The sequence below is a fragment of the Seriola dumerili genome, unplaced genomic scaffold (assembly GCF_002260705.1).
Source record: "Seriola dumerili isolate Sdu_G_001 unplaced genomic scaffold, Sdu_1.0 BDQW01000248.1, whole genome shotgun sequence".
NCBI lineage: Eukaryota > Metazoa > Chordata > Actinopteri > Carangiformes > Carangidae > Seriola > Seriola dumerili.
In genome coordinates this window covers 83271-97483 of record NW_019174503.1, presented here as the reverse complement: position 1 = coordinate 97483, position 14213 = coordinate 83271, and the positions used below count along the sequence as shown (strand labels likewise).

Sequence of the window (14213 nt, the reverse complement as noted above, 5' to 3'; positions counted from 1 at the left end):
CTCAGCTGAGAGGCTTCGAGTAGCAGGGAGATGGGTGAAGTCTTGTTTTTGCACCTGTCCAATGAGCAGCGCTAGTTTAAGCTCAAATACTTTGATGTGGGAATACATGTCAGATTAGTTTTCCCTTGCCTTGGAGCTGCAAGTTGAGGCCGTTTAAAATTNTTCTCGGTTGGGAACGGGACCGCCGGTTTCTCAGCTGAGAGGCTTCGAGTAGCAGGGAGATGGGTGAAGTCTTGTTTTTGCACCTGTCCAATGAGCAGCGCTAGTTTAAGCTCAAATACTTTGATGTGGGAATACATGTCAGATTAGTTTTCCCTTGCCTTGGAGCTGCAAGTTGAGGCCGTTTAAAATTTCTAACACATCTGTTAATAAAGGCGAGGTCCCATTTCCATTCTGTGTCGATCAGCTCTGGGACAGTTTTTCCCTTTGTCAGGAGAAAGGCATTGATTTCGGGTAGCAGGACGTAAAAACGCTTCAAAACTCTGCCCCGGCTTAACCAGCGGACTTCAGTGTGGTAAAGCACGTCTCCGTGGGCTGATTCTAGCTCGGAGAGAAAGGCTTGGAACTGCCTGTGTTTAAGTCCGTTTGCTCTGATGAAGTTTATGCAGGACACAACCACCTTCATGACAGATTCCCACCTCAGAACTTTGCAGCTTGACGCTGGCTCGGTCACGATCAAAGTCACGTCAGAATATACCATTGTGTGAGGAGGTGAAGATGAGCCACTATTAACTATAAATAGCTCATAACTATGGTCAATTTTAATTAGAATGCCAACCTTTAAGTACGGATATGTTATGATGTTATGATAGGAAAATGCAATTTAATAAAAATTGGTTGATGTTTAGAAGGATTGTCTGGGATCGTTAAGTGGGCCACTCCAATTGCTTTGGCGGGCCGGATGTGGCCCGCGGGCCGTAGTTTGGGGACCCTGTCCTACACTCTTACAAACTAGCGAAAGTGAGCGAAACAAAAAAAAACCTGATAACCCTATGTGAACTCGAATAATCCAAACAAGGTGATCGAAGGGTAAACATCTATCTGAATCCGAGTGTCTTTGTTGAAATCGTTACACAGTGAATGAAGGTGAATATGAGAGAGTGACATTAGGAGCAAGAACAGCTGGAAGAAAACATGGCTGAAAGTATGAAAATGGATGAAATAATAGTTACCACTGCCATCACTGTCATCTCAGCCTCCTGATTAATGTTGAAAAGTCACATTATGATGTTTATTATGGACTTTTATTGTATGAACAAAAGGAAAAACATCAGCTATTTCTTCTGACCTACAACAACTACTAGCATTATCAAAAACTATTTATGTCCCAACATATCAAACCTTCCACCACTGTTTTCAATTTACCTTGAACTTGACATAATTCACTTGTCTTATTATGTTCTCACTCTTACAGTAACATAATTTATTACCATGACCATAATGTAACATCATGTAGAAAATAAAAACTTACTTAAGTTGAAAATAAATACAAACGTGAGAAAACCCAGTTGTGACTGTGGTCACATTGCTACTTATTGTGTGTGGAGGTTTTTGCGCAGCTGCTCCTCTGTCTTCAGTCACTGTGCTTTCACGAGCACAGAAGTAAACAGCAGAATCTTCTGCTGTCAGACTCTTGACCTGGAGGTACTGAGTGCTGCTGGACACATCTTCAGTCATGGGGAAACGGCTTTGAAAGGAGCTGCCATAGCTAGCAGAGTTTGAACCTGCGTTCATTCTCCCAATCCACTCCAGAGCTTTCCCTGGCCTCTGTCGTATCCAGTGTATAAAGTAGTCTGTCATGTCAAACCCAGATATGACACATGACATCTTCACTGTGTCTCCTGGTCTTTTCACCTCAGATGGCGACTGGTCCAGTTTGATCTCACTCCAAACTCCTGTAAGTAAAGAAACGATGAACATTATCTGACACACTTTTAAATCACATGTTGGACTTTTACAAAAGAAGGAAAGCAGAACTGATGTTCTCACCATGAATAGTGACTACAAATAATAAACACAAGACAAATGTATTTTCCATCCTGTAATAAACACTGGAGTTCAGTGCTGTCTGATCAGAGTGTTTCAATAACACAGAAAACTGTCCCAGTGTTCTGCCACATTATGACTAATGCTGCTGCTAGTGTGTTTATAAGGAACAAAGAGTTTGCATAGACCTCCCTCTACAGGTTCATAAAGGGAATGTGTAACACAGACAGATTTTCATAAGAAGAGTATTTGTACAACAGAGGAAAATGTAAAACATCTAAATCCTATCAACTATTTTCTGAACTGATGGAGTGGTGAAACAAAATGATTGTCTTAAATCATGTTGCAGCAGTTTAGTGATATTTCCTTACCCTGACCAAATTAACGCAGGGTGTTTGCTTCCAATATGTGTATTTGTTCATACTTTAGAAAGGATAGAGCTACTGTTGAAGTTGATTTTATTTTAGATATTAGGATTAGGATATTATCTAACCCATTTGGAAACAGGAAAAATGTTCTCCTGAATTTCTGTAAGCATCGCAACACACAAAAACAAATGTGACAAAAATGTGTCATATCCTTGTCTTACAGCGGACATCAGAAGAGATCTACATAGATAGTAGAATACTAAACTATTCCTCTGTCTGTCAGTAACACAATTTGTCTATCATTCAGTGAATGCCATACAATTTCAGCATTACCTAATAAGAGACTACTGCCTTTATGGATGTTCATATTGGAGTTTGTGGTTGAGTCACATTTTGCTGAATATTTGTACAGGTCTGTTGGTGGTTTGTGTCAGTGGAGCTATCCCTTAAACAGTAATACACAGCAGTGTCCTCAGGCTGCAGATTCTGTCCTTTTATCATCACTGTACCAGCAGACATGTCTCTGCTGTAACTGAATTTGTTCTTCAGAGCATTGTTTTGATAAAAGCTGCTACTGACTCCTCCCCACTGATGGAAAATCCAGTCCATTGGTTTTCCTTCACGCTGTCTGATCCAACCTGTTGCGTAGCTGTTATCAGTCAGAGAATAACCAGAGACCTGACAGAGGATGGTCAAAGACTGTCCAGGCTGCACAACCACTGAGTCTGGCTGGATGAGATCAATACTGTACACACCTGTGGAAACAGAAATCAACATTATCTCCATCATTCATCTGACTATTCAGTGTTTCTAATGTGTTTATTAGTGTGAATCCACTGAAAGCTCCTCACAGGATCCAGCTGCCAGCAGCTGTATCAGAACCACAGAGAACATGGTTGATGTTGAAGATGAACTGATGTGAGCTCTTCTGTCCTCTCACTGACACACACACAAAAACACACTTCACTTCCTTATGAGGAACCATTATTTGCATATTGTTGAATAATGAATTTACATCCCACATAAATCTGTTTAAATAATGGTGAAATGTTTAGCCGTTTTCGCTCTAGGTGCCTGACAGAAGTAATAGATTTCATTGTTTATAGAAAAACTTGAATTATTTATTGGTATTTATTAATACACTATATATATATATATATTATTAATATAAATATTAATATTAATATTAATATTATTATGTGTTTTTCTTTAAGTAAGTTATATTCAAGTTGAAACATACATATTAATGTTGCAAAAAATGTATATCTAGTGGACAATATTTTATATTATATATATATTCATATAATATTATATATATAATATAAATAATATAATATTATCATCCTGGCAGTTTTGTGAGGAAAGGATCATTACAGCCAGATATTGTTTTTTTCGTGGTTATTAAAGCCCAGAGAAGACAAACACTATAGGATTTTGTACAGCTGTTTAACCAACTCCAGTCACTGTGGCTCTCGAGCACAGTAATAAACCGCAGAATCTTCAGTCTTCAGGTTGTTCATCTGCAGATACACCTGGTCCACGTTGTTGTCTCTGGAAATGGTAAAGCGATTCTGGACAGATGTGGAATAATATTTATTGCTTCCACTCGGAGCAGAAATGTGTGCAACCCACTCCAGTCCTTTTCCTTCAGCTTGTCTGATCCAGCTGATATCAGCATTGTCATCTGATATTCCTGCATATGTGCAGCTCAGTTTGTGGGATTCTCCAGGCCGCTTCACCACTGGTGCAGACTCAGTCAGAGTCTGACTGCAAACACCTGAGGAGAAAAGCAGTTTGATCAGAACAGAGATAAACATCGACATTGCCTTCAAAAAAGAAAAGAGCAGAATGTGGAATTCACCAGAAAGTGCTGATAACAGCAGGAATGTTACAGATGTAGTCACAGTCATAATGGACATTTGTGGAATATCTGGTTGGTGGTTTGGTTTGTTTTCTGTTTGCTGGGAAATAAATACAGATGGAGGTGATCATGATTTGCATTGACTCCTCCTCACAGTGCAGGAAAAATATTTATCAGCTAAAGAGATATCAGCTTACATAAAATATTTTTGTTGATTATAATAAAATATTAATTTCATCTTTTTTCTGCTGAATAATTGCTCATCATGTGCTTTTTAATTGATGTTTCAGGGCTGTTTGGACAAGACACACAAAATAAATGGAACTGGGTGGATCCAGCATTTGGTGCCTGGTTCCAAACATACAGCTTGTTAAAAATAAAACACAATAAGACAATATAAGCAACTTAAAATCTATTGCTTGTATGGATTAATGTCCCATACAGCACAATTAGTGTATTGTGGGACATATTTTTTAGCCATTTTAATGGTAGACGTGAGGAACTATTTGGTAATGAGAGTAGTTTTAGGATTAGTATATCTTCATGCACATTTCTTATTAAGTTTTAGATAGCAGTGATGCAGCATTGTATATCAGAACACAGAGAACATGGTTGATGTTGAAGCTGAACTGATGTGAGCTCTTCTGTCCCTCTCACTGACCAACACACACACACACACACACACACACACCACACACACACACACACCACACAACACAAACCACACACATCACACACACAGACCTTCACTTCCTTATGAGGAACCTTCATTTGCATATTGGTGAATATTTACTTTTCTCTTTAGCCGAAAACAGGAAACAGCAACAAAATCACATTAACAGTATGAAGACTTGTGTCTCCTGCAGATAGTTGTAGGTTTGCTGTTTTACATTAAAGATCTAAAACAAAAATCTTCTCAAACAGAGTTTCATTCTAGCATATTTACAGTATCTACAAGCTACTTTCCATGTGCAGTCGCAGCTGGATGTTACTGTAATACAGGCTTTAACAGTCTGAGTTAAATACATTTGTGCCATCTACCCATAAAAAGGGCAGATGATGGTGTCTGGGCACTGGAAACTTTAAAAGGGATGTTCCTAAAAGAAGAAAAATGAACCCCAAAAAATATCTCATAATGTCTAAGAAATAAAATCTGCAGCCTCACAGCAAGCTGCCACCTGCTCTGTCTCTCTCTATTGAATCCTGACTGGTATCTCATTTTCTCCTTCTCACCTAACTGGAGCCTACAACCAACTCAGGTAAGTATGGAGGTGAGCTAATCCTACACAGGCATACCAAACCCCATACCACCACTACATGCTAAGTTCTGTTACTGCTGACAATTCCCACCCTACAATAAGCAGCAGATATTATTCATTCATGTAAGCCTCACCCTACTGTCATCTACTGCAGAACAGTTCATGCCCAGTCCCTCACCACTACTTAGAGGACCTAATGACACACACCTGTTTCCCCTTTCCCTGAATGAGTTGCTGATCAACCCTACTACCTCGCCAAACAACTGAAAATATACAAAGTGGGCTGACCCTTCCAACAAGCCAAAAAAGATCAAATACATCTCACAACCAATGTATGGAATAAGTGAACCTGAGAAATTAATAAAAAAATCCAATTAAAATACTGATTAAATAACCATGATAATAACAAAACAATGTTAATGTGGGAGATCAGCTGAACCTTCAATCTTATAGGTGTTTACAGTATATATTTAGAAATAGGTTGACTAGTAGTGTGAGCATTTTAAAGTCTCTAGTATTTGAATTTTGTAAAAAAATTGGTAAACAAGAACATACTGCGTTATGAAGCACATTTACCATCCCGAGCAATATGTTACCCTGAACATGAACAAAGGTCTGAAGTCTGTTTGTGCCCATTTGCATCTCGTCTTTGGCTGTGGAAACTGGACACTTTCATTCAGTCCTTGAGAAAGCAGAAAGTGTCTCCTGATTTGGAAGAGGTTGAGATCAAAACGTTCGTTCTATCAAAATCTTTGCATTAAACCATTTCAGAAAATGTCTGGTGGGCATCATAGTCTGTTTGATATGCCAGATAAATGTAGATTACAGTAATGTATATGTACTGTACATGTATGTATAACATATTTGATACAGCTCAGTTTTTATTTAATACCTGCCATTAGCAAATGATAGTGCTTTATGCTTCATTTCTTCAGTTTATATCTAATATCATGTGTTTGACGTGTGTATACAGTCCCTTCCTTTCCTGTCCTTTCTTGTTTGTTTTCCTCTGAAAGTAATGTTGATAGTGTCTTGTAAGGCCTTGTGAGCACCCTTGGGTGTATAAGAATAATAATAACTATTTATATATCACTTTTCAAATTAGAGTTATAAGTGGTGTAGATACATAAAAGACAAAGGGAAAGAGACAAAGTGTTAATTAGTAAGGTGACTATAACAGGGAGAAATAAACATAGGCTATATGTAAAACCAATAAGATCAATAAAAAAACAGACAGGAGAAAGTAGGTAAATCCAAAAGCAGTTAAGTTAAGAATTGAAAGCAACTTTAAACAAGTATGTAATGAGCTGTGATTTAATTAGTAAATGCAGTAAATCCACAATCAGCTGGTTTTTAGCTGAGACTTTGGGACAGATAAAAGTTTTGCCAGAGGATCTCAGGAATTGTGTTTGGTCTTAAGAGGACAGCAGTTCTGAGAAATAAGAGGTTGTCACACCAGACTGAACCTTAAGAGTGATAGGTCCTAAAAGACACAGGTAGCCAATGTAGAGAGGCTAAAATGGCTGTAATATGGTCAGATTTTGTAACTAGATAGCAGCATTTTGTGTGAATTTCAGGGAGCAAAGAAATCTTTGGGGGAGACGAAGATAGATTTGCGTGTCATCAGGGTAGACATTTATCTGAATGTTATGGTTTGAATGTAAGGAACAGAATGATGGGACCTAAGATTGAGCCCTGGGGGACGACATAGTGGATAGGAGACATGAAACACACAGAATCATCTATATTAACCGATAAGTGTCGATCAGTTAGATGGGAATTGAAACCCCTGAAGGGCAACACCAGAGATGCCTACACAGTCCCCCTGCAGACAGATTAAGAGAACAGGGTGATCGATAGTGTTGAAAGCAGACCTCAAGTCCAGGAAGACGAGGCTTGACCTTAATCAGCAGCCAGCTGGAGGTCGTCCTGCCCTCCTGCCCTACTGCTGGAGGAGGGCCGTTTCTGTGCTATGAAGGACACAGCAGATGGACTGAATTTTAGAGGATGTTACTGTTAAGGTGATTGATTAGATGGTGAAATACAAATTTTTGAATGACTTTTGAAAGAAATGATGGGTGTATAGTTGTTAGGAACTGAGAGGTCTAGGTTTGGTTTTGGGAGGAGTGGAGATTTTATTCATAATGACAATGGTTTCAACAGTGTTGTGCTGTAATTGACTTTCTGTGAAAAAGTCAACATTACAATAAGAAAAATAATGAATGGTAAATTTCAAATAATTTCCAATGGTCTTTCAGCCCAGTATGGCTGAATAAAGCAAGATTTTGTACAGCTGCTCAACCAACTCCAGTCACTGTGAGTCTCGAGCACAATAATAAACAGCAGAGTCTTCAGTCTTCAGACTGTTCATCTGCAGATACAGCTGCTCTCTGCTGTTGTCTCTGGAGATGGTAAACCGGCCTTGGACTGACTGAGAGTAGTAGATGTAGCTACTACTATCACTGATAGAAGCAACCCACTCCAGTCCTTTTCCAGGAGCCTGTCTGATCCAGGCCATGTAGTAGCTACTGAATGACAATCCAGATGTTATACAGGTCAGTCTGTGGGATTCCCCAGGCCTTTTAACCGCTGGTTCAGATTCTGTCAGAGTCTGACCATCAACACCTGTCAAGATGAAAAGTAATAATCGTCAGGTTTTTTTAAACAGACACATTTTGAAGATAACTTCAACACAAGATCAGAGAAACTCTTCACCTGCCCAGCAGAGAGTTAAAAGCAGCAGTCCTGTCCTATAGTCCATCATGTTAAACTGTGTGTCCACTGTTCTCTGTCATCCTCTCTGCAGTCAGATAAGTAGAGGTGGAAGACATCTGAGTTTTGCATTGACTCCTCCTCACGGGGAGCAGAGAATGAAAAAGTTCAGATCTCAGTTTGGTGAATCTAGATAATAAATGTTTAGTCATAATCCACCAAAAGTCCCTCTTAAATGTTTCATTAATTAACTTTGTTAATAACTTTCATTATTAAGCACAATCAGCACTGATCTTTTGTTGGTTGAGGACTTTTACCATAGTAATGTAACAACATAGCATCTTTTATTCATGAATTTTTCAAAGTCAAATTGAACAGGTTTTCTCTGTTTGCTGGAACTGTAGAGGCAGTTACTCAGGAAACACTTCTATTATCATATCATATGTTCTGGTTGGAGGATGTGTTGGTTGATGTTCATATGTTATGTCACATTTAAAGGACATCACAGGTGAGGAAAAGTGACATTCAGACACATGAGTCAAAACACAGGAAGGCTCATTATATTATTTGACTGTTAATACACAATAGATCAGTAGTGTCAGTGGTGTGGTGAGTGCATGACAGTGTAAGGTATGTGATAATAAAAGTGACAAAATAAGGCTAAAACAGAATCTTGCTGGGGAGAGAGAGAGCGAGAGAGAGAGAATTGATGTCTCCAGCTCTCTTGTATCACAATCAGGAGAAGTGGATTCAGGTGTGGCTCTATCATCCACACCTATAACCACCTCCTTAAAAGGAAGAAGAAAAAGAAAACTCAAGGAGAAACAAGTGGGATGGGAGTCAGTGTTTTGCTTTTTCTTGTTTTTGTGAAAACGACAAAATGCAGTTATAGGCTGAAATCATTCACATGGACTTTAAATGTCAATGTCAAAAGATACTTCTTGGAAAATACCTCAAATGTTTTATTTATATTCCTTTAAGTTCTTCAATATGTTTAAAGACTAGTTTTCTCTTCAACAGTGAGCTGGTGTGAAATCATTAGTGGTCTGAGGGCTCCTCCTCTGGTGGCTTCATGTTACAAGTGTTCAGGCACTGAGGGGTTTTTGTTCAGGTCTACTGATGGTTTGTGTTATTGTGTGTCTCTGGCACAGTAATACACATTAGTGTCTTCAGGCTGCACATTCTGTCCATTTAGAGTCGCTCTGTTGCTGGAAGAGTCTAAGTCGATACTGAACTTGTTCTTTAGTGAATCTTTGTAGTATGTGGTGTATCCAACACGTGCACTTCCAATCCACTCCAGTGCTTTCCCTGCAGGCTGTCTGATCCAACCTGTGCGATAGCTGCTAACAGAATAAGAGACCTGACAGGTGATGGTGAGACGTTGACCTGGCTGCACAGTCACAGAGGCTGGCTGTGTCAACTGTTCACACTTCACACCTGTTAAAAAAGAAAATGTTCAAAGTTCATGATCAAGTTATACTATGAAAGAAGAAATGTTGACCATGACAAATCCAGAGAGACTCACAGGATCCAGCTGCCAACAGCAGCAGCAGAGCTACAGAAAACATGGTTTATGGTGAAGCTGACGAGCTGTGAACTCCACTGACAGTCTGATCTGAAGTTTTTATAGCTGAGTAACAAGGAAGGTCACTGAGTTTGCATAGAATCAAACACATGAAGCGTCAGTGTTAGTCTAACTGGAGCCAATAGAAGAGTCTGTTTGGTGTTCTTATACCTGCAGAGTGAAATCATGTCTGGAAATCACCTCTGCTTATGATATTTTGATTTTATTACAAAGTCAACTCTAACTCTTGAAAACTGTCCCTGCCTTTTAATCAATGGACATTTCATCTTTCTCATTGGCTTCTTCAGTCAAACTCGCTGTGAGTGAGATGGCTTTCAGTTTTTTCATCTATTAAATCTAATTTTATAAAATGCATAATTTGTACTTATCAATCATCGTCAATCTTTATTTTTTTTTGGCCTAAGTATTCATAACATGATCAGATAGATTAGATTTTTCAGATTATGTTGCAGCCCATTTCGTGGAAAGAGGAAAAATGTTTTCCCCTCTTTCTCTTGGCATCACTATACACAAAAATAAATAAATAAATAAAAATGTGGCATAATGTTCCTAAAACTAGGGAAAATGTGTCTCCTACATTGATTTCAGCTGAAGTTAGAGCAGTAACAAAAATTCCCTATAACATTCCATGAATTCCATAAACTTTCAACCACATAGTAGGTTAAGCAGGGTACTGTTAGGTTTTAGAACATGTGTTTGTGGTTGAGTTGCTTGTTGCTGAGTATTTGTGCAGGTGTGTTGGTGGTTTTTGTCACTGTGGGGTGACGTACACAGTAATACACAGCTGTGTCCTCAGGCTGCACATTCTGTCCTTTCATCATCGCTGTACCAGCAGACATGTCTCTGCTGTAACTGAATTTGTTCTTCAGAGCATTGTTTTGATAAAAGCTGCCGCTGCCTCCTCCCCACTGATGGAAAATCCAGTCCATTGCTTTTCCTTCACTCTGTCTGATCCAACCTGTTGCATAGCTGTTATCAGTCAGAGAATAACCAGAGACCTGACAGAGGATGGTCAAAGACTGTCCAGGCTGCACAACCACTGAGTCTGGCTGGATGAGATCAATACTGTACACACCTGTGGAAACAGAAATCAACATTATCTCCATCATTCATCTGACTATTCAGTGTTTCTAATGTGTTTATTAGTGTGAATCCACTGAAAGTTCCTCACAGGATCCAGCTGCCAGCAGCTGTATCAGAACCACAGAGAACATGGTTGATGTTGAAGCTGAACTGATGTGAGCTCTTCTGTCCTCTAACTGACACACACACACACACACTTCACCTCCTTATGAGGAACCTTCATTTGCATATTGTTGAATATTTAAATTTCTCAAAGTGAAGAAATAAATAAATCATACATCATATAAAGACTTGTGTTTCCTGCAGAGAGTCGGAAGTTTGCACTTTTACATTAAATATGTAAAACAAAAATCCTCTCATGCAAAAAGAAAGTTAAACAGAACAAGTGGTATTTTCAAATGCTTTACTCTTTTTAGTATCAAATATACCTTCTACCATCACTTCACTGCAGCTCAATAAAGAAATTCCCAGAGAAGAATAATTTAATCACTATCACATAAGAACACCAGTAAACAGCTGAACCTTCAGTCTTCTGGTTGGTCATCTTTAGATCCACTTTTTATATATTGTAGACATGATGCACTAACCCTCTTCTGTTATTTAATTAACTTACTTGATCATTTCTGACAGTGGAAACTATTTCAAAGAAAACCTTAAACATTTTGATTCACTTTCCAACATCAAATTAACACCAGTAAATTTTCGAATTAGAACTTTAAAATATATGAAAACATGTAAAATCTCTTTCTCTCCGATGGTTCAAAGATCGGTTAGTTAAGATGAAGGAGATGAGCAGCTGTAACTGTCTTATTACAGAGACAGAGGAGAGAAAAACACGACTTTAACTGCCCTCTAAAGGTTTAAAGTAGACCTACAATATATGGTCGAGAGAGAAAGGCTTAAAAACAGACTGAGACACCAACAGTAAAGATATTCTGATTTTTCTTCCTATTTCAATGTGTGTGATCAGTTTTTCACGTCTGTTCATGAGAAAGATGTAGAGAGATTAATATTCATAAAGTACAAATTGCACATCAGTCTTATACACTTTCTACACAGGTTAAATGACAAAGTCTCACAAACACAAGAATAAGCAGCAGCTACTTCAGTCCTCCAGCTGTTTATCTTGAAATCTCTTTGAGAGAGTGGGATGGTGAAGTGCAACTGATGTAACAGTTGAAGCTGCAGCCACTGCTGGTCCAACAGTTCAAGTTTTATATTTGATATAATTATAAATCTGTAGTTCAGTGCTGAGTGTCAGTCAGTTCAGATCAAGGAGAAAAGAAGGTCACTTTACACTGACTGAGCTCTGTGTTTTTATAAAGGAAAATTATTTTTCACCCTCATATTGTGATACATTCGACATAGTTGTTACACTAACTCACCTAAAACTGTATGTATATAGGACTTAGTATTTCTGTTAATTTATACTCATACCATTGATTTCAGCAACCAGATTGCTGTTGTGAATTGTGAACTACAGTAAGACCATTTTTATGTTTTTGACATTTAATGTTCATTAATGATGATCCTTCTTGGGGCCAGTTTCCACAATTTAATGAACAACAAAAACAACTAGCCAATAAAAATACAGTTCTTCTTCAAAATCTAGCACCATGATAATGATGAGGACTGTAGGATTTTGTACAGCTGCTGAATTGACTCCAGTCACTGTGAGTCTCGAGCACAATAATAAACAGCAGAATCTTCAGTCTTCAGACTGTTCATCTGCAGATACAGCTGCTGTCTGCTGTTGTCTCTGGAGATGGTAAACCGGCCTTGGACTGACTGAGAGTAGTAAGTGGTGCCACCACTGCTACTGATATAAGCCAGCCACTCCAGTCCTTTACCAGGAGCCTGTCTGACCCAGTGCATCTCATAGCTGCTGAATGTGAATCCAGAGGCTGTACAGGTCAGTCTGTGGGATTCTCCAGGTCTTTTAACCACTGGTTCAGATTGTGTCAGAGTCTGACCATCAACACCTGTCAAGACAAAACAGAAATTCATGTCATGTGTTACTTTGGTTGCACAAATTAAAATATGTCAGATCAGCATCAGTAAAACTCTTCACCTGCCCAGCAGAGAGTTAACAGCAGCAGTCCTGTCCTATAGTCCATCATGTTAAACTGTGTGTCCACTGTTCTCTGTCATCCTCTCTGCAGTCAGATAAGTAGAGGTAGAAGACATCTGAGTTTTGCATTGACTCCTCCTCACAGGGAGGAAACAGCTTTGTTGTACTAGGGTCTCATTTATTTAGTCTAATTTAGTCTTTTAACTCATACATACGTACGTTAAATTTTAAAATGTTATTATAATTTATTATTATTATAAATTATTATAATGACCTATATCATATTTCTTTAAATTGTCTTTTAATGTCATGAAATATTTCTTTACATCTATTCACACCATATTGAACCTACAGTAGGACTTAAAGAGTCATGGTCATTACATATTCACGTCTCTCTCCGTCAGTGTGATGGCAGTGCTTCTGACAAATAAAATGATGTAGTCTGGTCTACAGTGGCCCTGGTGTGGACAACACAACGACAAAACAGAAAATACAAGAAAATTTCTCAAAACATAAAAACAAAAATTATTTGTTTATTTTCAGGTTGCCTTTTTTTTTTTTTGCTTCATTGTCTTTCAGTCGTAATTCAGGAAGTTAAGTTTTGTCATGGAAGGAAAGCACTTACTTCTCTGAATTAACTTCAGACATAGACATTTGAGTTGTACTATTTTTGTTGTGCTGTGTAAATGTGTTTGTATATGTCCATAATTTTTTGTCCACACAGTCATCTTCAGCATTTTTATGTATATATTCTGAAACTTATTCCAAAGGTATGGGGACAAAATATAATTAACTGTGGTTCAGAAGTTATAATGAGAAATAGCTGTGCTTTATCATCCCACTAAGTATGAGGACTGTAGGTTTTTGTACAGCTGTTCAACCAACTCCAGTCACTGTGAGTCTCGAGCACAATAATAAACAGCAGAATCTTCAGTCTTCAGACTGTTCATCTGCAGATACAGCTGCTGTCTGCTGTTGTCTCTGGAGATGGTAAACCGGCCTTGGACTGACTGAGAGTAGTAGATGCTGTCACTGTCATATTCAATAGTTGCAACCCACTCCAGAGCTTTTCCAGGAGCCTGTCTGATCCAGGCCATCCAAGAGCTACCAAAATTAACCCCAGAGCCTGTACAGGTCAGTCTGTGGGATTGTCCAGGCCCTTTTAAACCGCTGGTTCAGCATATCNTCTGTCAGAGTCTGACCATCAACACCTGTCAAGACAAAAATGAATACATTCAGGTTTTTTAAGATGGTACCATTTCAAAACCTTTTTTAAGTCAAGATCAGT

The 14213-nt window shown here is 38.5% G+C and overlaps 2 gene segments (V, D, J or C); both read right to left on the bottom strand.

Annotated features, from left to right (window-relative positions):
* LOC111229941 overlaps positions 1-14213 on the bottom strand; it is a 151097-nt gene that overhangs the window by 80789 nt on the left and 56095 nt on the right.
* On the bottom strand, positions 9261-9861 carry LOC111229955. The segment is given in 2 exon segments: positions 9261-9623; positions 9712-9861. Coding segments are annotated over 2 exon segments (351 nt in total).